Source organism: Natator depressus, chromosome 3, assembly GCF_965152275.1.
Source record: "Natator depressus isolate rNatDep1 chromosome 3, rNatDep2.hap1, whole genome shotgun sequence".
Taxonomy (NCBI): domain Eukaryota; kingdom Metazoa; phylum Chordata; order Testudines; family Cheloniidae; genus Natator; species Natator depressus.
Genome location: NC_134236.1, coordinates 142,223,906 through 142,250,937, shown reverse-complemented (window position 1 = coordinate 142,250,937; position 27,032 = coordinate 142,223,906). Strand labels below are relative to the sequence as shown.

At 41.1% G+C, this 27,032-nt stretch overlaps 1 protein-coding gene across 1 annotated transcript; it reads right to left on the bottom strand.

The window, feature by feature from the left end:
- Window positions 1–11,861: 11,861 nt before the first annotated feature.
- COX20 (cytochrome c oxidase assembly factor COX20) lies at window positions 11,862–22,182 on the bottom strand. Its single transcript, XM_074948939.1, has 4 exons — window positions 21,949–22,182; window positions 14,456–14,570; window positions 14,250–14,313; window positions 11,862–13,540 (listed from the first exon to the last, which is right to left on the bottom strand). The coding sequence occupies exons 1-4, from the start codon at window positions 21,979–21,981 to the stop codon at window positions 13,399–13,401; spliced, it is 354 nt and encodes a 117-aa protein (XP_074805040.1). The 5' UTR covers window positions 21,982–22,182; the 3' UTR covers window positions 11,862–13,398.
- Window positions 22,183–27,032: the final 4,850 nt, after the last annotated feature.

Below are 27,032 nucleotides of genomic sequence, written 5' to 3'. Positions count from 1 at the left end.
AATGTACCCTGAGGTTTTGTCTTCTGTACCATCAATGGAGGAGTTCCACTTGTGTCAGAAACTGGGATTGCTAATATAGAGAGAACTTGGACAGCCATCAGCATCTTCTAATGCAGCCATAGTGATAAAGCAATTGTAGGAGACATCCCAAAATACTTGGTGTGGGCACCCTGTGCCCTGAAGATTTCACAATGGGTGGCTCTAAGAAACTACTCGCTCTTTAATGTGCTGGGGTAGTGGTAGGTGGTACTACTACACCACACTTTTATAGCCAATTTAGTAGAAGTTAGTGTGAAATAAGCCTTTTTGAAATTCTGTTTAAAATCCTGACTTGGAAATAAGCTCTGTATGTGTTTCTTTTTTAACTGAACTCTGATCAATAGGAAACTAGATTTTTGGGCCCACTCTCTTGCTCCCAACCAGGACTGGTTTGTCTCATCTGCCCTATTGGGGTCTTGTATACACTATGAAATAGAACCATTACTGAACATAGCTGTCAGCAAACAATTCAGGTGACTTGGAGCTAAACACAAATAGCTCACTGACCAGGGTTTGTCCTGGCCTATGCTTACAGGTTAAGTGTTCGGTTACAGTTCTGTTTTCTTGTTTAGATAAGGACTAAGCTTGCTGGCATACCTAATGGCAGCAAATCTCTTCTTCCTTTCTCCTTTTTCTTTTATCTTCAGTTGACTTTTGGGAATTAATGTAGTACACCTTTCATTTTGGTAAAAACACCTTTTGGTTCCTGAAAGATACATAAAATGTTGCTTTTGAGCGAGTCTGTTTCCCACTTGCTTCAATGGGAGGGGTGGATTCAGTCCAATTCTGCGATCTTAAATCTGTACTGATTGTAACAATCCCTCTCTCCCAAAGGGGCATGAGTCCTCTGGTTTGATAAACATGTCTGTTGAAGTCCATACCTCTTGTTAAAATCCCAGCTCTTTAGGAATCTCTCAGTTAATGTTTTCTAATGGCATAACTTCCAATCCGGTTAGGAGAAATCAAATTAAGTCCATAACAGAACATGTATTTCTTAGATATTACTACAATGCGTAGCAGCCTGAAGTTGGAGTGCCCACTGCCACTTAAAAGTGTGCTAGTAGCCTAGTTTGGGTTAGTGACAGTGGAGTATGTTTTAAGAATAACAAAAGGTAATGTAGTCCATTAGTGGTAGTTTGAGGGGAGAGGGGTAATAGGAAGATGCCAGAAAAAGCTTATGGAGGGAAAGTAGAAATTGAGGAGTGCTGCTTTGCAGTGTAAAGGTGTTATCACACCAGCTATGGTGGGGTTAAAGGAAGCATGCTAGCCCTTCAGCACACAGCCCTTTTTTGTGATGCAAAGTTCACTTAAATCCTACACAACTGGTTGCATGTGTTTGGTTGGGAGGAGGAGAGGGCATTTTATTGCAAGATCGATTAAGCCATGGTGCTTCCCAGTTTTATATAGCTTCTTCCCCTTCATCTACTCGGAGACTGAGGCAGCAGCTGTCCATTCACTGGCCTTTTGGGGGCTGTAACAGTTGTACAGAATCAGCCAACTGGAAAAGTGATTGTGGACAGTAATGAATTTTCATTTGACCTCTTGCCTGTAGTCTTCCATTTCACAAACATTGGGAGTGGCAGGAAACCACTGGAATAAACACCAAGCAGCTGCTTGAACACTGTTTCACTTAGTGAAGTAGCTACTGTAGTAAAATTCTTAATAGATATTTTTGAAAGTGGAACACCAGGAACAAAACCCTTTTTCATTTCAACAGGTGTTTCCCAGTAACCTCTTCTTTACCACTCCTTGTCCCAATATTGTACAAGCCATTTTTTAATTGTTTCTGGTTAAGGAGAGGAAAAGCAGTTGAGCCAATTCTTTGAAAATAAGCTAATAGTATTAAAATTGTATGAGATTAAAATAGCTCTGACAACTTTCTTTTAAAAAGAATACCTTTTGAAAATGTTTTGTAACCACTGTTTACACTGGTAGGAGTGGTGGTAAAGATGAGCAATCACAGTATAAAAAGAATTACTCTGGACCTCATTGGATGGTAAATGGGGACTAAGGGTATGGTTATCACCTCAGTGGCATAATGCCTCTTACCCTGCATCTTCTAGAGCTGCCTTCATGTGCTGAGGGGGTCTCCACATGGTGAGTGTCACCAACTGAGGCCTTGTCTAGGAAAAATAGATGAAGCTTACAATAAGAGAGCTAAGATGATGTAAAATTCTAGTGTTGATAGGGCTACTTGTAGTTTTTCCTTGATGTAGCTGGTAACGGTGAACCATAATGGGAAGTCTAGGGTTTATCTCACCCCAACTACATTAAGGTAAAGCTATGCTTTGGCCCATCTATAGTAGGATTTTATGTGCTAGCTACTTTGGTGTAAAAATACCTTTTTGTAGTATAAAGTGGCATTAGAGTTTATGTAGCTTTAAGCTGCATTAGTTCTTCCATGGGCTCTTTCACACTCAGAAAGTTTCACAGGGTCCTATGGAAACACACTTGCAGGGGACAGGTGTAAGACCAAGGCTGGAGTGAGGGGCATGTTCTAAATATTCTGATATGAACATGGGTATCCGAAAGACTAGTTTAAAGTAAACAGTGCCCAGAATACGCCGAAGAGACTCCACTGGGGCTACTCACATGCTTAAAGTTAAGCATCTGTGTAAGTCTTCACACAATCAGGACCTAAAAAAGAAATTGTTCATACGGACTTCTTTATAAGTAGACTGTATATATTCTGTTGTTTGTTTAATTTTTACAAAGAAGGCATTGCTGTTCATCTTTAATTCATAGGGTTGTTCTTTAGATAAATTGGTAAAATACATCAGCCCCTGTAGAAAAACTTCGCTTTTATGACAAGAGTGGGGGAGAAATGTACCAGCTGCTTTTAGTAGTTAGAAATACTTTTGCTCTGGAAAAACTCATGGATATAGTCACCACTGAATTTGTTTTTAGTATTTTCTTAGACAAAAGTATAAGCTCCCTTAAACTGGCAAACTTTTATTTCCAGAACATGGACCTGATCCTATAAAAATTTAGGAACGGACTTATGCTCATTTGAATAATCTCATTGGCTTCGCATGTCTGTGCAGCATCAGGCTTTATATGTATGCTTGTAGATATCATATACTATCGATACAAAAAAAAAAACCCTTCCTATTTTTAGAAATATTTAGGTTGCAAAGTCAAGCACTGGAAAGATAAGAAATGCCAGATTTATGGTTGCCTGTATATCTTTAATTCTGCCCCTTGCATCTCCATCCTGTGCAGTGAATGAGACAGGGGTCCTATAGGAAAGATTGTATGTGATCATGTAACTAGTGACTATTATAATGCAATGCCCAAGGGGGCTGTAATGCTGGCATTTCCTAACTTTCAAGGGCTTGACTTTACAAAAATATTCTTTTAGTGTATTTTTTTGTGTGAGATTTTCAGTCTTTATTTTTTTCCTTTAAAAAAGAAATAAATTATTGTGCATCATCATCAGGGTTTGAATCTTGAATCTTCAGCATTGCAACACAGACTTAGCATACTTGAACTACTGGGCTAATAACATCAACAGGGAGCATCAGAAGACTTATCTTGGGAGTGAAGTGGGGGAATCAACTGTTGGGGGGCCTGTGAGTGGTTGGCTTGAGTCTGGCCCAGCATGACTCTTCTCCAATATCTGGGCATTGAGGGAAATCTCGCCCCATGTGGTGTCCCCAGGGATGGAATAAGGGCAGCTGCGGCCATGTGCTGGATCATGGGGAAGGCCACCCTGGCTCCCCCCGCTATAGCTGCCCGGCAGCTCCCAGGCATTCTCAGTGTAGTGACTTCTGCTGCTTTAGTAGTGGCATAAGCCCAGCTTTGAAATGTTAATGTTTAATTATTATTTTGGCAGTTTGCTACCACCTGAGCAACACTATGTAAAGTGAGAGAAGGAAAATGGCAATTTTCAGCAGTTTACATCTCAGCAAAATCTTGGGATACAGGAAATCCACTTCTCTAGCTGGAGAGCTTTACCTGCTACAAACAATGGCAGTGCTGGAGCTTCTCACTATGTCTACACTAGTGCTCTGACAGTGGCACAGCTACTGTGCTGCTGTAGCGTCATAGTGTAGACGCTTCCTATGTTGATGGAAGAAGTTTTTCTGTCCTAGTTAAACCACCTCTCTGAGAGGTGGTAGCTAGGTCAATAGAAGAATCCTCCTGTTGAGCTAGCTGCCTCCATGCCTTGCTTAGGTCAACCTAACTATGGTTCTTAGGGTGTGAAATTTTTGAAGTCCTAACTAACATACATAGGTGGACCGAAGTTTTAGGTGTAAATGAGGCCTCTGAAAAAGGTCCCAAGAATCTTCTATAATGGAAAGTGTTAGGCCCCTAAATATAGGGATCTCTGCCAGCTTTCCCTATAATACAGCAAGAATTACACTACTACAACTAATTTAAAAATTAAGATCAGGAAAAAGAACAGTTATTTACAGTCCAGTAACTCTGGTTCTTTGAGTATATGCTAATGTGGATCCCTCTGTAGGTGACTGACAAGCAGTAACCTCCCTGGAATGTGTGGTGTTTCAGCTGTATCAGTCAAATAGCAATTGAAGTACTGCTCTCCCAAACTTGGCATCTGACCTGGCTGTCATGTCAAGCGCATAAAATTTAACAGAAGTCAGTGGATTGCTTCACATTGCAAGCCTTGCAGCTCTCAGAGTTTGGGATGTTCCTGAAGCAGGCAGAAGTTGCTGCATGTGTCCTGGTGATATTCAGAGGGAGAGGCTAGCTGGAAATGCACTGTGAGGACCACTTAGAGGTTCTCAGATGAGATGGCTTGGCCTTTTGATGGGATAGATTATAGCCACAAAGAGATGGGGAGATTAGAGCAAAGCTCTGGATGTGTACAGTATACGCAGCTTCTCTTATCCTAGTGTCAAGTGTGGCTCCAGGAAGATGACTGACGAGGTAACTGATCAGGTAGAATTCAGAGGCAATTTTGGAGATGAACTTGAGTGTGGTTTCAACACCTCTGTCCCTATGGAAGGAGGAGTAAGCTCACTGACTGACTGACTGAGGCAATGGCTGTGGCAAATTGAGAAACTTTTAATTTGTTTTTATAGAACAGTAGGTGTGACTTAGTTTCCTCTCTCATCTTGTATTGTTACTAGCCAGAAAGGACCAAGTTAATTTCTTTTCTTGACACAAGACAAGCAATACAGCAAATGAAGAGAAGTCATCTGGTATGAATGAGCTATCAGGAACTAAAATCATTGGGGTGGGGAGACTTAATGCAAATCCCTAGACTGTTAAACAAGTCTATAGAAGTATCATGCCCTGGAGGGAATTGCATGTACTGGTTTTGATCAGCTTCAAGAGACTCAGCAAACAAATAACTGACCACAGTATAAAGTGGGCATCCTGATCCAGAAGAGAGGAGACAGTCTCACACAATCCAAGAACTGATACAATACTGTGACCAAGAGGGACAGACCTTGCAGAAAGGGCTTGAAAAAGTTTAAACCAACCAGGGTCTCCATGTGGAAGATGACTGGCATCTGGTAAAACAGGCATGTGTATAAACTGTTCATTGTTTTCAAGATAAGTATTCTCTTTCATACTTTTATTCTAAATTAAATCTTTTGTTTTATGAAGGCTGGTTGGTCATTTCCCCCTGAGAGAGGACACCCAGTGTTGATCTAAACTCAAATTTGCTGAGGTGATTGCATTGGAGGGCAATAGGAATTGCAGCCTAAATCCCAGGACTGGAGGGAGAGGAATGTGAGTTCTCATCCTGGGAAAGGTGATGGCTAGAGACCTTAGACCTGTTTGAGGTGCCCTCAATGAGGCCATGAAGGAGTCAAAGCTGAAATTACCTTGAGAGCTGTGACAATGGCCACCAGAAAAACCATGTTGATGGTCAAATGGTGTATTGAGCACCCCAATAATGGGTCAAAGAGCAACTTCATGAGTTTTAGGAGGATGATATTGAAGTCCAAGGTAGGAGTTAGATCTCTAGCCAGATGGCAAGAATGAAGGAGGCCCTTAAGGAATTTAGATACTAGCGGATCAAAGATCGAATATGATTGTACCAGAACATGACACACTGATATTGCTGCAACATGAATTTTGAGGAGTTATATGCTAGTTGGGGATCTTAAGTATTGGGTCTGCTACTTGTACTAGATTGTTTTGGGGGGCCCATGTAGAAAATCTTTTCCATTTCAAGGTGTGAGTTTTCTTGGTGGAAGGTTTCCTGCTTTGTATGAGAACTCCCTGAATCTGTAGGGACCAATCTCTGTCAATAGCACTGAATCAGCTATTAACCCAAGTTGTCAGGTGCAATGACTGCAGGTCTGGGGGCAGTGTTTGACCTTGGTTCAGAGATACTATGTCTGAGCTGCTTGAGAGGGAGGCCTCCTGGACATTAGCAATAGCCTGATAGGGAGAACTGCCTTGGCCAATAAGGGGGGGGGGGGGAGTCTCAGGATGATGTAACCTTGTCCCATCTGATCTTGGGGATCAGGGAAATTGGCAGAAAGTTATAGCAGTTTTTGAGATCACCAGTGGAGAAAGGCATCTGGTAACAAAGCCAGGTTCACACCCATCTGGGGCAAAAATTGGGCATTTGCTGGTGTCCTCTGGTAAACAAGTCTATTATGGGAGTCCTCCATTGATGGAATATTGGCTGTATGATGGACTTCCACAACAACTATCCATTCTGCTAAAAAAGCTGGCTATGTCATTGTTGATGCCTGAGAGATGTAGCGCCAGCAGGGTTATACTGTTGAGAACATCATATCTAGAGCCTGATGGCTTCTTGGCAGAGGGGAAGTTTGAGCACCTCCTTGCTTGTTTATACAATGCACTGTGGCCATGGGGACTTGCACAGTGGTGTTCCACAGAGCAGGCAAGAATGCTATGCAGGTCACTGTGATGCCTCTCAGCTATAGGATGTTCATATATAGTTTGACTGTCCTGAGACCCTGTTCCATGCACCATGATTCAGATGGGCATTCAAGGCTGTTCCTGAAGTGTCTGTGATAAGTGCCATTGCCAGGAAGGGGGTAGAGAATGGGTACCCCTTTTTGTATGTTCATTGGGTCTAGCCTCCAAGTGAGCTCTTGCAGGACTTGAGATGGGTCTGTGACTGTCTTGATCATGTGATGTCTGGATGTGTAATCTATAGACCTCTGCCAGAGTCGTAAAGGTTGCAGGTGAAGTCTGTCAAGTGAGGTTATGTGTATATATACGCTGATGTGTGGCTTAGAGTCTGAGACTCACATGCATGCACAGTTGTTGGATTTGATTTTTGGTTGCTTGCCATCAACTAGAGCAACCAGAATCTGTCCTCTGGGAGATAAATTCTTGTCAAGCAGGAGTTGGTCACAGCTCCTATGCTCTCTGTTGTCTGTGATGGTACAAGGGAAACTTTCTTGTAGTTCACAAGGATTCCAAATTGAGAGAACAGGGAAAGGACACATTCCAAGGCTGCTGCAGTCTCCTGTTGGGACCTACCTCTGATCAGCCAGTTGTCCAGTTACAGGTAGATGTGGATTCCCTGTCTCCTTAAATACACTGCCAGGCATTCTGTGAATACTCAGTGCTGTGGAGAGTCTGAAGGGCAGAACCCTATGCTAATAAAGATTGGGACACTGTGAATCTTTGCTACTTCCTGGGGTTTTGGATGGATAGCTATGTGGAAATACACAGCTTGAGAGCCATGAACCAGTCTTGAGCTTGGAGAGATGGAATAATGAAGACAAGTATTATCATCCTGAACCTTAAATGGTGTATATATTTGTTGAATTTGTTCAGATCTAGGATAGGATGAAGACCCCTTTCTTCTTTAAAATCAGGAAATACTGGGAGTAGAAACCTCTTCCCCTGAACTCTGATGGAACCTCCTCTGTGGTTCCTAAATAAAGCATTAAGACCCCTTCTGTTTGTAATAGGCTCTTGTGAGAAGAGTCCCTGAAGAGGGATGGGGAAGGGTGGGTGGCTACAGTATAGCCATGGGTGATGAACCTCTAGACCCATTTGTACAATGTCATGGCAGACCACATCTGGTGGAATGGTACAAGGTGGCGTTCAAAAATCATGCTCTCTGGACTGGATCTAATATGGATTCCCAACACTTCTGACAAATTTTGCTGATGTGTTATAGGAGTGTTGTGCATTGCTGTGGAGGGGAAAGGCTAGGGGGTCCTCTGCTGTACCTGAGTCTTTTTGTGACATGGTATTTGGTTGCCTTGGGTGGTATGATGGCATCCATTGTCTCCATGGGGGTTGATGATGGTACAGTGGTGATCTTCCCCTGCATCACAATAGCATTTGTGCATCTCACAATTACTACTTCCCTAGCTGGTTACATGTATCAGCATTTCCATTTCACAGATGCACAAGCCTACAGTCATACAAGAAGTCTGTGCCAGAGCCAGGAATTAAACTCTGATCTCTGGCATCCTAGTCAAATGCCTTAACAAGACCAGCCTTTCTATACTGATCTACAGGGAGATGATCTTCACTTATATATCTCTGCTGCTTCAGGGAGCCATAAATATACTCTAATTAAAGACAGATTGACCTGTGAGCAGCCTCCTCTAAAAGAATCCTGCTACTTGTGGGTAATTGGGGGAGGTAGCAGGCTATTTGTGACATCTGCTGAAGATTCTACTGTAGCAGGATTTGGTGGTGATGTGTCAGTTCATGTTCATGGTGCCTGTGTTTGTGTGTTCTGGCAAAATCCAGGCAGCTATCCTGTATTGCCTCAGTGGGAATTAGAGCATTGCCCCATGTTACCATGTACATGTCCTATGGGAACTCTGTACAGTAAATAGGATGTTCCAGAGAGCTCTAGGGAAGGAGGATTGATCAAATGAACTGCAGAGTCACAGCTAGTGGCTCCTATTCACATAGCAAAAGTGTTACAGGCTAGTTACAGGAAGACAATCAGTTTAGGCCCCTGGCAATTAAAAAAAACAGGGTTAGCAATCATATTAACCAAATATAACTAGCTTGTGTATAGAGGTAAATGTCTTCAAAAAAATCATGTCACTAACTAGTTGCACACTTGATTCAAAGCTGTAAAGTTGACAGGACTGAGTAAGCCCTCATGTTTGATGTAGAAGGCACTTAAGCTAAAATCTTCACACTTGATACGAATGTGGTAGCCCATATACAAACATGACACTGAAACCAATGATTTTCTAGAATGACAACTGTCATAGCTTTAATACAGCCAGAATTGGCATTTGAAACAGATCTCATGTACAACACAAAGCCTACAGCTACATGTAGAGCTAGAAGAACAGGAGTACTTGTGGAACCTTAGAGACTCATAGATTCCCCAGCTTGTACAGAGATAGCTGGGCTAGCTCTCATTGTAGAGACCCCTAGCTCCATAGTCTTAAATAGATAAGGCACAATAGGGTCTGGATTAGTAGGCTGCTGGTGCACACACCATGTGTGTTACTAGTACTAGCTGTTAAGAGTGTGGCTCATTAATTTTAAATGTATTTTTTGGAAAAATAAAGTTAATCAATTGCCATGGTGATAAATAGTTCCTATTAGGATATAAATAGGGAACTTACAAAGAACTCTTCCTAAGTATTTTGGCATAGGTTCCATAACCTCCAGCCTTTCTCTTCCTGTCCCTCAGCCCAACAGCCCTTTCAGCAGCAGTACATTGTGACCAATCACTTTCAGTTTATTTTCTATTGTTGACACAGAAACAGCTGCAGCAGGCACTTTGAGACACAGATGATGTCAGAGTGCTTTCTGCTTTCTACAGTTTTCACTCTGAATATTCTTCCCCCTCTTCTGACTGTTCCAAACCATCCCCCTTTTCACTGCAACTTAACTCATGCTCCTTTCCTTTCTTCACTCCCTCCTCCTGTTTTTCCACTTACTTCCCTCTTCAGTGTGTCCCCTCTTCCTTTTCTGACTTCATTTAGCTAACTCCCTCCCAGCAAAACCCCCCTTTAAAAAACAAAAACAAAAAAAAAAAAACCAACCACTCTGAACAATGATGATCTATCTGCTTGTATGTGACATCTGGTCCCCCCACCCTTTGTCTCATCTAGCTTGTAAATTCTACAAGGCAACCAGCATAACAGACTGGTTAGGTCATTACAAAACCTAAACTTAATTTCCCCCAATACTAATTTCTCCCAACTGTTACTCACACCTTCTTATCAACTGTCTGTATCAGGTCACTCTCTTACCACTTCAAAAGTTATTTTTCCTCCCTTGATATCCTGCTGTTAATTGATTTCTCATTAGACTGACCTCACATTTGGTAAAGCAATTCCCATCCTTTCATGTATTTATACCTGCTCCTGTATTTTCACTCCAAGCATCTGATGAAGTGGGTTCTAACCCACAAAAGCTTATGCCCAAATACATTTGTTAGTCTTTAAGGTGCCACAAGGAGTCCTTGTTATTTTTGCTGATACAGACTAACACGGCTACTATTCTGAAGCATAAGTGTTATTAAGCAATACTGTAATTCAAATAAATAATCCATCATAAAAACTAAGGTGTCAATCCGACCAAGATTTGTGCATTTGAGTTGCCACATTGAGTTCAATGGGATGACTCAGGTAAGTAAATTTAGATCATCGAACAGTTTGCAGTTTTTGTTTTTACAACAGCTAATAATAAAATCATGGCTGTAGGGCCATGGACAGCTGCTGAAAAGCTACTTGGCAATCTGGGGGAGGAAAATGAGCAGTTTAAAACTGACACCACTGCTGAAAGGGCAGCAGGGAATATTAACACCACTTTCCTCCCAAAATTTGGATATAGATATATATGCAAAAATAGTGAAAAACTATTGATGTTTTCAACCTTTCCCTCCTATTTTCTGTTAATCTTCTAGTAGAACATAATTTTCAGTTTAGTGGAGGAAAATTTTACAAAATCCCAACCCCACAGAAGTCAGTTATTTTAAAACAAATATAAAAAGGAACTAAATACAGTACTAACAGCAGCAATATGTAACCTTAGTAGGAATGTTTACCAATTACCCAATGCAAGTCCAAAAAAGATACAATTCTGCACGACACAGGCACGTGAGCCGACACACCAGTCTTGTGTAATACTCTTTACCCCTACATTGTAGCATCGGGGTCTAACGTCCCTAAACTGACATAGCATAAGACAGAACTGAATGTCAATCTACACTTGAAGTTTCCTTGATTTGAATCTTAACTTGCTTACTTTTACTACTGAAGTTTTTGCTGGTTTCCCTCCCAGATGGGACAGTGTGTTCATTCCTGATAGCCCTTACGTGCATGTGGAGAAGGAGTTATTAAACATTTCTTTGCAAAGAAAGGGGTAAATTGTAATCTGTAATTGTTTTCTTTTTCTTAACATTTATGATCTTTCAGCCAGCAAACATGCTCAGCCCTTAATTAGGCTGTAATTCCATCACAATTCTTATTCTGTCAGATGAGGAAGAACAACTCAGCCATGTATTAAAATAGGAGTTTGTTGAGCATTATTCACTACTGTCAATTCCCCAGTGTCACTCCCAATTGCCATACTGTATGTGGTAATTGGGTTGGACAGAAACCTAGGGGGGGTGGGAAAAAAATCCACTACAGGGGAAATACTTTCCTTTCTGAACTGGGATTAGTTGTGTGTGGCAGCTGACCTATGAGTTTGTACAGATTCTCTGGTCAATGGAAGATTTAAGGAAGGAAGCAAAGTACTTTATAAGGTTACTTGAGTCCTGCAGAGATTATTTCGTACTTTATACAAAAATCTCTTAAAACAAAAAGCTCTCTTCCTGAATAAAATCCATTTTACTGTTATTTTTCCCATACAAGATCAGAACAGGAGAATTCAACCACACAGGAAGTGAAGAGAAGGATGGAAAGGAAAAATAGGATTTTTTGGTCTGTTGGGAGAGTAATCTATGTTTAATTTTTAATTTTAAGTAAGAGACACTGTAAGCTTGTCAATGCTATCACAGGTAATAATTTTAAAGAAAAAAAGTGCTTTGGCACAGACAAGGTGTTTCCTGAGTTAGAATGCATTAAAAAAAAAAAATGGTGCACTTGTTAACATCCAGAAGGTTTTTGTGTAAAACTTCCCTCAGGATCAAGCAATTTATAAAGTTATTATAGCCCTGAGGTGCAAATAAATCCAAACCCCTTTCAGTCTACAGGGTAATAAGAAAAAAAAATGTATTTTACTCGCTAGAAAGGATGAACTACTTTGGACCAAAAGCAGTCTATGGGGTAATGCACTTTAAAAAGAACAATACAGGGCTTGATTCTATGAGGTACAAAGCACCCTCATCACTGACATTAATTGCACAATATAGATAAGCACAGTGTACAAACAAACAGAAACCCTGAATTAGAGCGAAGTTTCAACAATATATTACTGCTAAACAATACAATACCATCTTCAGGGGGTTGTAATACAGAACAATTCATAGTGTTGTTTTTTTTAAAATAAATTTATTTTTTATGACATACAGAAATGATAAATTGAGGGTACAGTTTCAAAACACCAGTTTTACAATATATTGTGCATATTTCAAAATAAACTATTGACCCAGCAGTGGTTTATGTGATTAATCAAGGCAAGCAGGTACCTCTCTACCCAGTTATTAAACTGTAAATAGTACAGGCTACGGCAAAGAAGTGCTCCAAGAGGAAGACTGGGACTTATGAGAAAGTATCCCAAACATAAGGTACAAAAGAGTAGCAAATAGCCCTCTTGAAGAGTTATTAGTAAATTATTTCATTTTTAGTTTAAAGAACATCCCATCTTTATCCTCAATTTAAAAGTGTCTATTAACGGTCTTAAAGCCAACATCACTAGCAAAAGTTGCCCATTATTCTGTATGTTTCACAGAGATAAGAGGGATCTTTACATTATTCATTTTGTTTCAGTCAACCAGATTAATATTTTTTATTATAGTAATTACTAGGAATAATTTTTCACATTAAAGAACATGAAACAGCATAGAGATATAAATTTCATTTCATTTTAAATAATTTATAAAGATTTGTTTAGATATGGGAAAATTATTATAGCCTGGATTAATCTTTTATTGTAAAATAATGCCAAAACCTCTAGTCATTTTAGAAAAGCTACGCAGCATTGTTCTAAACAATTCTGAAACACTTATTAATCCTCAGCAATTAAACGTATCATTTTCAAACACAATGGGCCAGAAACTGGAAGGCCATCACTGATTTATATATAAATGTACACAATTTTTAAATCTATACACAACCCTAACATTTGTTAGGGCCTTCTTTAACAGACTGAGTAGTTTGAGTCCAGCAGGAAAAATATTGTGTGGGTTATCAGTTTTGTTCTCATCCCACACTTACAGGCAGAGCGTACCTTTGCACTTCCATTTTAAGATGCCACAGGTTGTATTTGACCGTTGGGTTGCTCTGTGATAAGCTAAGAATTGCTTCCTTGATTGCTGTTTTGTTTTCTTTCTGGATCAAACACACTACTTTCATATAAGATCTTGTTTCTCATCCCTTCTTGAATAATTCTTTGCTGGATCCTTAGTTTTGCATGATTGTATCTGCAATATATCCTTAAGGAAGAAAAAAAAAGTACATTTGAAAAAATCAACTGTTCAACTAGTTAAAATGTATGAACTATAAATTCTACACATCATAACTGGACATTTTACAAGCATTTATGTAAATATTAGCACAGCTGCTAATTCTCTAAGGCATGGTTCTACAGCCACTTTCCACAAGGAATTATGTGCAAGCAGCTACAGAATTGGTTCCTAAACATATAATTCTTTTGTACTTTTAAAGATCTGGATTTGGTCCTGATCCTGCAAACACTTGCACACCTGCATAGTTTTAAACATGTGAACAGTCCTCATTGATTTCAGTGGGACTACTTATGTACCTAAAGATAAGCACATCTTTAAATGTTCACAAGATTATGGCCTAAGTTACAATTTTAACTGAAAGTGGGAGGAAACAGAGACAAGAAGAAAGGAAAGGACAAGAGGACTGCATGGTCTCTTGGGAAACTAAGCCACATGTAGCAGAATGCTTTTTTTAATTTAATTTTAATTAAAAATATGAAGTCCAATAGCTTAAGGTTTATGAACATCCTTGCAAAAATAAGTTTTGGTAATGAATTTAAAGGAGAGGAAGGAGGCATGGCTAGAGTCATGAAGGGTCTTCCAAGAAGATGTATGAAAGGTAACAGAGGACAGCACAGGAATATATGTACAAATTTGCAACATTGGTCTGTCAAAATTCAAGAAACATCTTATATACCAGCATCCTAAGGTTGTCAAAACAAAGCCTCCCATTCCAAAGTCAAAAGATCTTCTAACTCTACCTGAAAGAGAACAAACAAAAAACAGATAATGAAAACAATTATCCAAACTACTTTTATTTCTCTCAACTAGCAGAACAAAATCAAGCAGAAAAATTAATCTCTCTTGCTGAAGAAATATAGGAAAACAATAAAAAACACTCACTGGTTGCTAAAAAATGTCCAAGGCCCACAACTAGAGAACCCAGTGACCCATAGAGTATTGACTCTCGTGCACAGGGAATATTTTGGACATCAAGGATTCCTAGGAGCTTAAAGGTCTAGGAAAAAAAAAAAGTAGTTACATTATGACAATATCTTAATTCAGATAATTTTTAAAAAAAGAAATTACACATTAGAGTTGCATTCTCCATCCTCTTTCTGATTTTCAGACAAAAAAACAAAAAAAAGTGGTCCCCTATAGATTCAGTCGTTAGCACAAAACAGTTAATTTGTTGTTGGTTTTATTTTAAATACCCCTTAAGACTCATTATTTTCAGCTATATTTGTTTTTGTGCAAATAATGCACTGGTCATACAAAACACGAGATTGTGAAAGTAGACGGAGCCAAATTAATCCCAAATCTATCCTGTTAGTCCACTGACTGCTACTGAATTATGTCAGGGATGAATTTGGCCCACTATGTAATTCAATGATATGAAGTAAACTCTGAAAATTTTACCAATATTCATTCATTATAAGCAATCATCAGTGCCTTCGAAAACCAGACTGGGGCTAATAAAGTGATTATACATTTGCTAACTAGTTCCATCACTTCAATTTAAAATCTAGAAAAAAAGATACATTTCCATGCAGAGGCGCCAATCTCAACTCTATCACAAGGCTGACTTGATCCCCCTTTAGTGTTTGTGTACACACATGCACCCTTGCGCGCGCGCGCGCACACACACACACAGCGCCACGGTATCTTTCAGATTAGGGTTGTCTCCATGACAACTAAAACGTGGTCAAACTGAGGAAGTATTTTTCGAGATTAAGACTTAAAATGGCTCAATTCTGAGATGTCTGCATCCTACCTGCCCAAGAGAGTCACATTACCCCACAAAATTTGAGACATAGGTAGACTCTGGACATGGGCTAACGCAAGAGGAAGCGTTCAGGAAAAAGAAATGTAAAATGTTTTGTATTATTCAAAAGCTAGAAAATGATTATTTCATGAAAAAAAATGGCAAAAAAAAAAAAACCACCCCAAAAAAACGGTGAAGAATATTCTTGTCATCCTCCAAACCCACCAAGGCCAATTTTCATCTTTAGATGCCTAAACACCTTTTAAAAAAATCTGCCCTCAAGTAACTTGCTAACGGTTATATAAGGTATTTGTGGTAGAGCTGGAAACAGAACCCCAATTTCTAAGTTTCTAAATTAATTGACTCATGTCTACCCACCAGACCATACAGGCTCAAATAAGTTGCTTTATATTTCTTTAATTGGCCAACTGCAAAATAAGGAGAATATTTATCCACTCTGTAAAGTGATTGGAGATGTACAGATTAAAGAGATCTATGTTTTTCAGAGGCATTATTTTGAAGCATTGAAATTCAAAAAATTAGTGAGGAGGGCTTTGAGAACTAGTATATTAAGCTTAGTCAACAGACCAAGGTTCTAACCCTGATTTTGACACTTAATTTACCGAGATGTTTTAAAGCATATTTTACCATCATTCAGCTTTTAGTTATGTTGTGCTGCACATGAACATGTGACTAAATCACACAGAGAACATGTGTATCTTTGTCAGGCAGGCACTGCAGGAGACAATTTGTTTCGGCAGCGCTACTCACACCACAATCCTTTAATATAATAATCTGATGACCAGTCCATCCCATTTAAAATTGTAAAAAGCTATATACCTTCATTTACATTCACAAAAGAACAATAGTATGTCTTTTACAAAATCCAAAAAGAATTATGTTTTTAAAACATATGTTCTTACAGAAATGCATATTTCAACCACAGAACAACCTTTACTCTGAGCAAAAATAAAAAATAAATAAATAAATAAATAAATATCACTCGTCGGTAATCATTAACACAATCCTTTTGGGGGAAAAAAAGTGTTATATATGTAGCCGAGGGTTTCTAAGGGAATTGAGCGCCTACGACTCTTAGATCCCTTTGAAAAAATCAAAGCAATAAACATTATTGAATATTGATCAGCCTCAAATGCTGGTCCATATACATAAAATTTACCCAAAACTGATAGCTATTCACTTTTCTATTACATTAGTTTCCAACAGTAATTAGAAGTAACATTACCAAAAGAAAAACATCTAACAATTTGCAATAGATTATTTTAGATTTATAAAAGCCTCTACAGGCATCTCTAGAGCCTCTGCTCTGAATATAGTTAACTGATAGTATCTCCTACTTAATAGTATTCTTCCAAAAAAATCTATTTAGATACCAAAATCAAGATGAAAAAATATGCATAAAAAGGCCCCAAAAACACATGGCTCAGAGTTAAGGGTGCTACTATTGTGATGAAATCTGCATTTCCTGCAGATAAAGAATGTGTTTGTTCATTATGAAGGTACATTTCTGTCTTTATTAATTCTCTTGCTTTTAAATCCTTAGATTGTACATATGTTATGATCAATAGCTATGTTGTCACTTAGTATCTTTAGGTTTTTATTTTTTTTTTAAGTTATTTTTTAATTTGGAATGGTACTGTTCTTGAACACTTTAGATATATCACTGAGCAGGGCTTCATTCCAGCTCCAAAATATACAATGCCACATCCCATCTCTTTCAAGGAGTTTTGTTTTCTTAACAGAAAAAAAGAGTCTTAACTCAGTCCTCACTTTCAGTTCTATCTCACTCACCGGCCTCTCACAGCTTCCCAGTTCTGCCCCCTCTTTTGGGCAGCAGCCTCAGGGCTGTCTCCCTGAGGATCTGTCTCTTTGCTCCAGGAGACCTACCATGGGAGTTAGCTCCGTTCCACTGTGGCTTCAGCCTCTCTCAATCACCCTTCTGCCTCCTGCCCACTAGCAGCTTTTTAGGGTCAGGTGTATTCAAGCCCCCCTTTAATTGGGTGGACTGGACTCACCTGCTCTGATCCAGGGGAGCTGGGCCTCCACAGGAACCAACTATCCTGTGACAAGATGGTACAGAAGATGCTATGCTATTGTATTACCTTTGAGAGACGTAATTTAGGTTCTTATGCAACACTTACGACTAGTATTAGACAGCCTGCATACATATGAGATTAGAGTTTGTACACAACCCTATCAAAATCTTTTGCAGAAAGTTTAAATACATAAATGTCAGTTGATTTAGGACCAAATCTACTCATGCAACTGAGATAAAAAGGAGTTGGCCCTTACTCATGTATTCTCATCAGGAATAATTTCAACAGCTCATATGTGGAAAAAAATCAGTTGAGTTGCTGTTGTTTGCAAAGACTGTATCCACACTATGTATATGCTGCATGATGCATACTTTCAAAATAGTATTTCAACTACTGTTATACTGAAATAATTTGCTTACAACTCCAACTATAACACCAGAAAGTATGGATGTTACGGAAGCTGATCCGTTTGTCCAAAAAAAATATGAAAAAAGACACAAGCCCATACATAATGTTTACATGACAAAATGCTCTGTGAAAAAATCTTTATTTCATTTTGCAGGTCATCCTTAGTTATGTTTAGTACCTTATTCCACAAGCAGTTCCACTGAAATCAGTAGGCCTACTAAGAGAACCGTATTGGTAAGGATAGCAGAAATGTCCCTATAAGGCTTCATTATGTAAGGTATTGAGCACCCTCAATATCCACTGATGTCAAAGGGAGCTGGAGGTGGTCAGCACCTCACAGGAGCACACCCCTTGTCACAGGATCAAGACATTCAATTTCCATTACAAGATTTTCTGTAATGAGGACATGCTACAGAAAAAGTAAAAGCCTTTCAAATACACAAACTTCTTATACAAAAATTATTGCTTTACATAGGTCTGTATGTAAGAGAAGTAAAGAATTTGTCTAAGAGGCTTTGTCTGTTTAGCAGATATTTCTCTTGGTAAAGAGAAAGCGTAGACTGCGTAGACTGTCGGTCCTTCATCAGTTGAGACTGAGCCGATCACAACACATCTTCCAATCTTCTCTCGCTCTGGCCATCCTTCGCCATGCTTGTCCATATCTCCTTGTTAGGAAATCATCCCACCTCTTTGGAGGCTGACCGCGTGGCCGTTTCTGCTCTCACAGATACCACTTGGATATAGCTGCGGTCCATGTAGCTGTTGTCGCTGAGTCGGGCCATATGTCCCACCCACCGCATTTTGCTGAGCCTGCTTTCAACAAAAACGTCCCGCACTCCAGACTGCTGCCTACTTATATCGTTGGGGATGTAACTGCGGAGTGAAATGCCCAAAAATGTTCGTTCCATCGCCCTCTGTGTGACAGAGGGTTGATGTTCTTCGATCTTTGTCAGCGACCATGTTTCGCTGCCATATAACATCGCTGGAAGCACGGTCGAGTTAAAAAGATTCGCACTAGTTGTTTTGCTGATCTTTCCTTGGAGGATGTCCTTGATGTCACTGAATGCACACTATCCAGTTTTTTTTCTGCACGACAGTTCGCCTTTCTGATTGTGGCGCATGTTAACTTCCTGGCCCAAATAAACGTATTTATCAACCTCTTGGATCTGCTCTCCTCCAAGAGTTATTTGGGTTCTTGGCAGAACATATGATTTCATGTATTTTCTTTCCCACCAGTTCATTTTTAATCCGAATTGACTACTTTTTGCGTTCAATTCTTTAAGCATTCTCTCAAGCTGGGCTGTATTTTCAGCTACCAGCACTATATCATCTGCGAACCTGAAATGGTTGAGCCACTTGCCGTTGATATTAATCCCGCCTTTCAAGTCTGCTCATCGAAAAACCAATTCAAGACAGGCTGTGAATAATTTGGTGAAACTGTTTCTTGATGGGGATTCGGAGGGGATGTAAGAGAAGTAAAGAATTAAAGTAAAGAGAAAGCATGTTAATTTAATAGATTAACTTTCTAGTGTACAGATTTTTGAACAGTCTGAAACAGACTGTCTAGTAGTATGAGGCACAGATTACAACACAGATGAAAAGGGGAAAAAGAATAAGGGAAGAAAGAAATAACATTTTTAAGGTGTTACTTTTCCTGTCACTGTATATGACAGACAGTAAAGCCTCACACAATGAAAAACCTATGGAATTCTCAAAATATCAACATGAAAAATACTGGTCTTCAAGACTGTAGGAGAAAAGGTGAGACCACCATTTCTTTGGTTAATTAAAATAATTAATTAAAAACAGAAAGAGGACAGGAAAAGGTAATTTTAAGTTGTTAAATGTGTGTTTCTGGAGACCTGAATAGCTGAATTGGTTGCTGAACTTTCTGAAGTTACCACAGTGCAGTGAAAAAACTTTCAAAAGACTTGTACCTAAAAGGTCCCCTTAACAATTATGCTTAAGTGTGGATACCTCTTAATGAATGTTCACTTGGGCCCTAATTTTGCAAGCTGCTCTGCACAAGTGGCGGCCTGTGACTATCAGAGTCCCACTGACTTCAGAGCAGCTAGCAAGATCAGGGCCTTGGTTGACAAGACCAGCAATTTTCAGGGTCCACTGCAACTATAAATTGCCTGCTTAAACGATGTCTGCAGCTCAGGTTAAAGTAATCATTGTCTGAAACTAGTCCTAAAGCAGAGAACAGGGATTCTCAATTTTTTTTCATAGTTGTGGTCCACACAATAAGTTTCATGGACCATCTCCCCTTCCACTCTGAATTGTACGGACTGTGATTGCATAACATTCCTGTGACAATTAAATCACCTGATTAAATGGAAAAGAGATATTAGGAAAGCATCTACTGTATTTTTAGCTATCTTTAGGACACTTCACCAGCTGGAAAGAAGAATGAAAGCCACCACCATATGACCTAGCAACCTCTGTATTTCAGCAGGAAGTACTTCAGCAGACCACAGATTTAGAACCTTTGTCCTAGAGTAGTTATATTCAATTAAAATTAACTGGAAGTAAAATTTAAAAGCATGTAAGAAGCTTCAATAAAAATGTAATGCATTTTAATACAAAAATATTTTTGGTAAACAATATGCTGCATATGTGTACACAATGGTGCCATCCATTAAAAAAAGACAAAAAAAAAATCACAGGAAACCTTCAAGCTCCTTCAAATTCCCATGAGTTTTTCCCATCTGCTTTTCAATGGTTGACACTGCATCATGGCAATCACCAGGGTCTTCAGAATCTAGAAGAACCCTAAATCACATCCCATAGAAACATCTGTGGGGAAGGGGATCTGGCCATCTTCATTCATGTCTTCCCCCGACACACACCATCCCCTGGATAGGTTACCATCCCCCCAAAAGGAGGACACGGGTCTTGTCCCAAACCTGGCAGATTCCAGGGGCTCCTTGGGATGCCCTGTACCTCATCAGCATCTTGAAGGTAGGGCAGCTCCACTGGAGCCTTGGTACTAAGAACTCTTACCTTACAACGTATGTCACCAGTGCATGTTCTACAGAAAAGATAATTAATACAGCAGAGACTGTGACATATACACCCAGATCTAAGGGAGAAGACAGTCAGGTCCAAGAGACCACATGACATTTACCAGCATGTACCTTCTTTCCTTTTTAGTATTATTGGTTTATTTTAGAATATTCACATATAAACTGTATGCATAAGAAATAGGCTTAGAAAGAGTAGATTTTATTGGTATGCATCAGTAAACACTGATTTCACTGTACATACAAATTGATAAAAATTCCATCAATAATAACTGAAATGTACAGTTAAGTATGAAAAGTGCTGCTTGAGAACTACAGTTTAATTTCAGGATATTCACTGTGTTTATTTTACCATGCAATGCTGACAATTTGTGTTTTAACAGTTACAAAGCTTTAACTTTTTGAATTGCAACATCAATCATCATAAAATAATTATCTGGGCCTGCCCTAATTTCCTGCAATTGTGAACATTAAAATAGATACAACTTTTTACAAGTGCTTAAAAACCCCTAGCCATATTATCGGGCAAAATTATGAAAACCCAAATCACGGACTTTGGAAGCCTAGGTAGGAGGCGATCGCTGCAGCCGGGGAAAAGCCGGCCCGAGCCTGGGTACTGACTTGGCAACCTTGAGAAGGCCCCTGTCAAGGGCAGGGGATCTAAAATTAGCTTTGGCAGCCCCGCGGTGAGTGGGAGCTGGGCGAGGCGCGTCACTCCCGGCGCCTGCCCCGGCAGACCCGCAGTGACACCCGGCCGGGCTCCCCGAGCGGCAGCCCTGCATGGTGGGTGACCCGGCTCTAGGGCAGGGGCGGCAACAGAGCGGACGCGGCTCCCACCCAGGGCGCCGCAGACACGGGCAGGGCACCGCCGCCTGTCTGTGCGCTCACTCCGCATGGATCAAGCACTCGCCGGGGGCCGACGCCCCACCCCGGGGCCCCAGGGACCCGCCCCGGCGACGGGGGGAGGGGGAAGAGCTCGGCCCTCCAGTGCAGCCGCCACCTCGCGCTGAGGGGGGGGGACGGGACCCAGCCACTAGCGGGGTGGGCAAGGCCCCTCCCCCACTTGCTCCAGGGAGGTGCCGGCTCCCGACGAGCCGAGCCCACGAGGAGAAGGCGCCGCTCTGCTCTGCTCCCCCTTACCTTCTCCGAGCCGGGCTCACCCTCCCCCGCCATGGCTGTGTGCTCACAGCGCCCTGCTCACGCTACCAGTAAGGCCGAATCGGGCCGTGTGTAAAGTACGAGAGAAAAGTGCCAGCGGAGCCGCTCTAGCCGCCGCGCCCCGCCTCATCTCTATGGTGCCCGAGATGAGCGCGCCGGGCGCCATTTTAGGTATAGCGCTGAGAGATTCCAGCAAAATCCTTTGTTCACTGAAATGGGTCACAGAGCAGCGCGGGGGCGCGCGCGCGCGCGCGCGAACGCGCGCGGCTCCCCCTTCCCCAACCCAGCCACTGTGCGCGCGCGCACGTTCTTGCTGAGTCTCTCACCCGCACACAGATAGGCAGCGCGCACGGGAGCGGGTTGGGCTGGGGCTGGTGTCCCCGAGAGACGTGACAGAGCTGCGGGAGGGGGGAGATGGAGAATAAAATGGAAGGCGGAGATCAGCCCTTCCCTGAGGCGGGGACACAGACCTAGGGGCCAATATTGGCCCGTGTTTAGTGTCGCCTCACAACGGGGGTGCAGCGGGCAGCAGCACTTCTGGACACACACACCCGCCCCAACAGAGACAAGCCTCCAACCCCTTTCAAGGGCATGAGGGGAAAGTGACACAGACCCTTTCTACATCTCCCTTCCAGCCTCAAAGGCCCATTTCTGGGGTCTCTAAGCCCCAGTCCCTGCAGTAGAAGTTATGCCATCAAAGTTATCTAATTTGCAGTTTATATAATTACGACCTTGTAATATGCTTGGTGCGCTGTACAATACATAAGATGAAGCTAGGCCTTGCCCCAAGTTAACAACCAGCTCCAACTTCTATTGCCACCAATGCAACCTGAATTACTAAGAGTGTTAAGAGGCACTAAAACCCAAAAGAGTAAACATGCTAAATATGCTGGTTGAGCAATGACTAAGTGGAGGAAGAGGGAAAGTGATGCATAACCGTATATAAATAACTGAATGATGTGACCACTGTGGAAGGAGAGGGATTATTTAGGGTTACAATGGGAAACAACTAGGAATAATGGGATATGATGAAGAGAAAACGTACCTTCAGAATGAAGTAAAGCATCCTGACAGTGAGATTTACTAGAATAGACTCTTAACTTGAATTGTTTTTCAAGGCAAGTGCTGAAGTACTATTGGTTGGGACCTTTCCAACTAAATTAGGCAAAATACAAGCAAGTGTACAATAGGAAATGGTTCTGAGGTGGTTCATACTGTAATTGGTCTTTTCCATCCTTAACTATTATTACGTTATATACATGTAAGCAGTGTCAGGATGAGCTCCACCCTGACATCTGGTGGTGAGGTGTGGCAAGTTGTGGAAAAGAACTTCAGGGGCCAATCTCATTTGCATAGGCACACCCACCCCGCCTAGAATGAGGCCATAGCTGCCCAGATGGTCACTTTGGCTGCCGTGGGATCCCCAGTGTCTCTGTTATTGGGGCAGGAAGAATAAATTGTTATTACCCTGATTATGGGAACTGTGCTTGGAACTGTTTGTTATGATGGAGGGACTCACCATCAACAAAGTTGCACTCGCTAGGCAACGGTCATGGGTTCCAAAACTCTGTGAATTGAGAGAGGTGGGGATAAGTATTAATACTTGGTGGTATGGGCCCCTTGGTGAGGGCCTTACATGCTAATTGCACTTCCTTCTCTCTCCACTGTGGAATATCAGAGCTCATTTTGATTCCATTAGGAGTCTAGTTACAGGCTGCTGAGCTCACTTTAGGCTAATGGTACACCAGCACTGAGGCTCCCCTGCTACAAGCTGAATTCACCAAAGAGCTGAACTGACTAAGAGCTGAAATCAGTGAGCGTGGTGTTAAGAAGTGGGGGAGCCTGAAGATATATTGTGGAGCAGTTTGTGGGATGACTGGAGTGCTTTGTGGACAGGCTGGTGGAGCAGTTCATAGGACAGCGGGCGCTGCTTGCGGGATGCGAGCGGAGCAGTTCGTGGGGTGGTGGGAGCTGCTTGTGGGGAGCAGAGCTGAGTGAAGCAGTTTGTGGAGCAGCTGGTGGAGCGGAGCGGAGCTGAGCTGTGAGGCGGTCAGCTTCAGATCATGTAAGGCGCTCCTTACCTCTCTCTTCTTCCCCCCCCCCCATCTCCACCCAGGTTGGGAGGTAAAACTCTGCAGATAAACTTTTGAACTCTGGGGCTGCCCTGACCAGGGACAGAGACTTTTGGGTCATTGGACTTTTGGGACTTTGGGTGATTTGGGGTTGCTGGACTCAAGAACCAAAGGGAAAGGGCATGCCCCAATTTGCTTGGGGTGGGTTTTTTGCTCATGGGTTGTGTTATGAATCCTGTTGGTGGTGTTTCCCCAACATAATGCCACATTGTTTCTCTCTGTTATTAAAAAGCTTTTTTGCTACACTCAGACTATGTGCTTGCGAGAGGGGAAGTATTGCCTCTTGGAGGCACCCAGCGGGGGTGGTATATATTTGTCCCAGGTCACTGGGCGGGGCTCGAGCCGGTTTGCATTGTCTTATTGGAATGGAACCCCTAGATACTGAACCCGGCCCTTGTTGCTGCCAACTCTCACAGGCAGAAGGGTTACATACATATGAAAACAATAACAGTAGTATTTGCGGAGATAAACTTTTTAACCCTGTTGAATGACATAGAACAGAGTTTTCCAATGGGACAGAATGGAAATATTGAACCTATTTTGCTTTAAGGAAAATAGAGGTTCACTCTCATAGACAATGAATTGTTGGGAGGATTCATTTTAGGACACCACAACTGTATGGAGATTCATTTTAGGACATTTTAAAAAATAGAATCCTCTCCTTCTTGGTGATGAAGAACTGAGTTGTTTCAACAAAACATTTGTAATATTGCTTATCAGTTTAAAAAAAAAAAATCTTCCCTCATTGAGGAAATACCACTGATTTAAATTTTCACAGTGTTTGAAAGCTGAGTCTCTTTACTGGACTAAAAGTGTAATCTACTCTTTGCTCTATTCACTAATTTGTTGTCCACAGAGTATGCTCAGAAAGAATTAATGGAATGTATATCACTAAAATGCACTGGTTAAAAGTTTCTTAAAAATCAATTCAAGACAGACAGGTATACGTTAGTTTTAAATATTTTCAAGTAGTGATTAGTTATATTAGGGATTTGGAGCAATCAAATTTTTGAATAGTGACTGCTCCAGCTCCGCTCCGCGCTCTGACTCAAGTTAATTTTTAACTAAATAAAAAAGGGCATGCTGTAATTTTGAAAAAACATTTTTATTCAGACTTTTAAAACAATTTAAATGTCATCAACAATGATACAACCTAGAATCATTCATAATTCATTCTGTAAAAAGTATTGCAGTAATCAAGTAGTCTTTCATAGCCTGCTGCAAATAATTTAAAATTAACTTTAAAGCCGAAAACAGTCGCTCTACACTAGCTTGAGTTGTTGGCATGCTCGAAGCAATTCTACAGGCAGCCTGAATGCGTTGTGGGTAGCTGTGAATGGCCTCAAAAAACAGACTTAACTTTTAGCCTACCAATAGACTCCATTGCCTCACAATCTTCCCGAAAATTTCTCTCGAATAATGCTTCATTACAATTATGAATTGCAGAAACTTGCCAGCATCTTTCTTGTTTATCCAATTCCTTTTTGAAGGCGTCATCTTCTGAAGAATTGGTGCTTGAATTATCTCCATTTCCCTGTGATGGTTGAAGACATCTGAGGGATGGATGCTCGAACAAGTTCAGAGTGGAGACGGAAGTTTGAGAACAGCCTGCTATTTCTGAAGGATGTGAACTTTCCAAAACCGCAAATTCGATTGTTGATGACTCCTTTTGTTGTGTTTCATTTTCTTCAACCTCTTTCACCAAGTTCAAATGTAGCAATAGATTGTTTTTTGAGTTGTCGAGCAATATCAAGGAGCCCTTTCTTTGCCTTTGGTATTTCCCTTGAGGTAAGAAGAATCCGATACTGTGGATCAACAAACTCCAGCAAGGAAATGAATATTGTCAAAAAGCTTCTCTTCGCGTTTCTGCATGGAGGATAGAATTCCTTCTGCAATTTGCCCACCATTTTCTTGCAAGAATTGTGACAGTTTTTGCCATTCCTTCATTAAAACTCCCAGGGTTACATCGACAGCTTAAGATTCACGGTTATTTGGTTTGGTTTTTCCAAGAGGTCTCACAGGTTCTTCACTTCGTCCCATTCAGCTTTTGTTAACTTGAGTTCTCTTCTTCCAGCAGCAGCCACTTGTTCACAGTAAGATTGAAAAATGAGAAGCTGATCAATCATCGCAAATGTTGAACCCCAGTGAGTCACAGTATCCAGTGATTGAGTTACCCCGTGTAGATCAAGCAGAACACTTTGAATACTTGGGGTTTGTAGTTTGACAACAACTTGTCGAATTTTTGCCAGAAATTTCTTCGCATGTTCTTTGTTCAATCCATCCCAGATTGCCAACTGAAGAGTGTGAATACCACACCTCATCAGTTCGACTTTTGAGTTGTCTCATGAAGCCATGTTGAAGTATGAGGCTAGGGTCATTAACCCATTGCGCAGCGGCATCCATGTTGAGTTCGATTTCATCCATTCCTTTAGTTCCTTCATCAGGCAAAATAGCTTCAGTTCTGTCCACATCCCTGTTGTCAGGAGGTAGAAATGGTTTCATTGTCCTTGCTGAAATTTGACGGCACACGTCACGTTTGCTGCATTGTCAACGTAGATGCGCAGCACTTGCATTTCACTGATCCCAAATTTTTCTAAAATAGCTTTTACTTGACTTTTCACGTACGAAGAATTGTGACGCCCTTCAGTGTCGATTATGTCCAAGGTTTTTACAACAGCTTTATCTTTTCCTTCTTCATAGTACTGAGCATTGATTGTAAGGAAATTTCTGCTTCCACGGGTTGCTGCATCCATTTTCAGGTAGCACAATTTTTGCTCCAAAGCTTTCGTGAGCTCTTTGCGACCAGACTCGGCTGCGCTGACAACTAAATGACAAACCGCATCGTGCCCCGTTGAAATGCCAAGCTGCCGACCCATTTCACCTGCAGTTTTTTGGAATCCTTTGTTCTTGAGCCTGAAGGTAGTGAGCGGTGTT

Bases quoted from the DNA above. Each gene is read 5' to 3' on its own strand.
- COX20 (XM_074948939.1), bottom strand. From the start codon at position 21,981: ATGGCGGGGGAGGGTGAGCCCGGCTCGGAGAAG. The intron at 14,571-21,948 runs GTAAGGGGGAGC...TTTTTTTCCTAG, and splicing joins GTGAGCCCGGCTCGGAGAAG to ACCTTTAAGCTCCTAGGAAT. The intron at 14,314-14,455 runs GTGAGTGTTTTT...GTTCTCTTTCAG, and splicing joins TGGACATTTTTTAGCAACCA to GTAGAGTTAGAAGATCTTTT.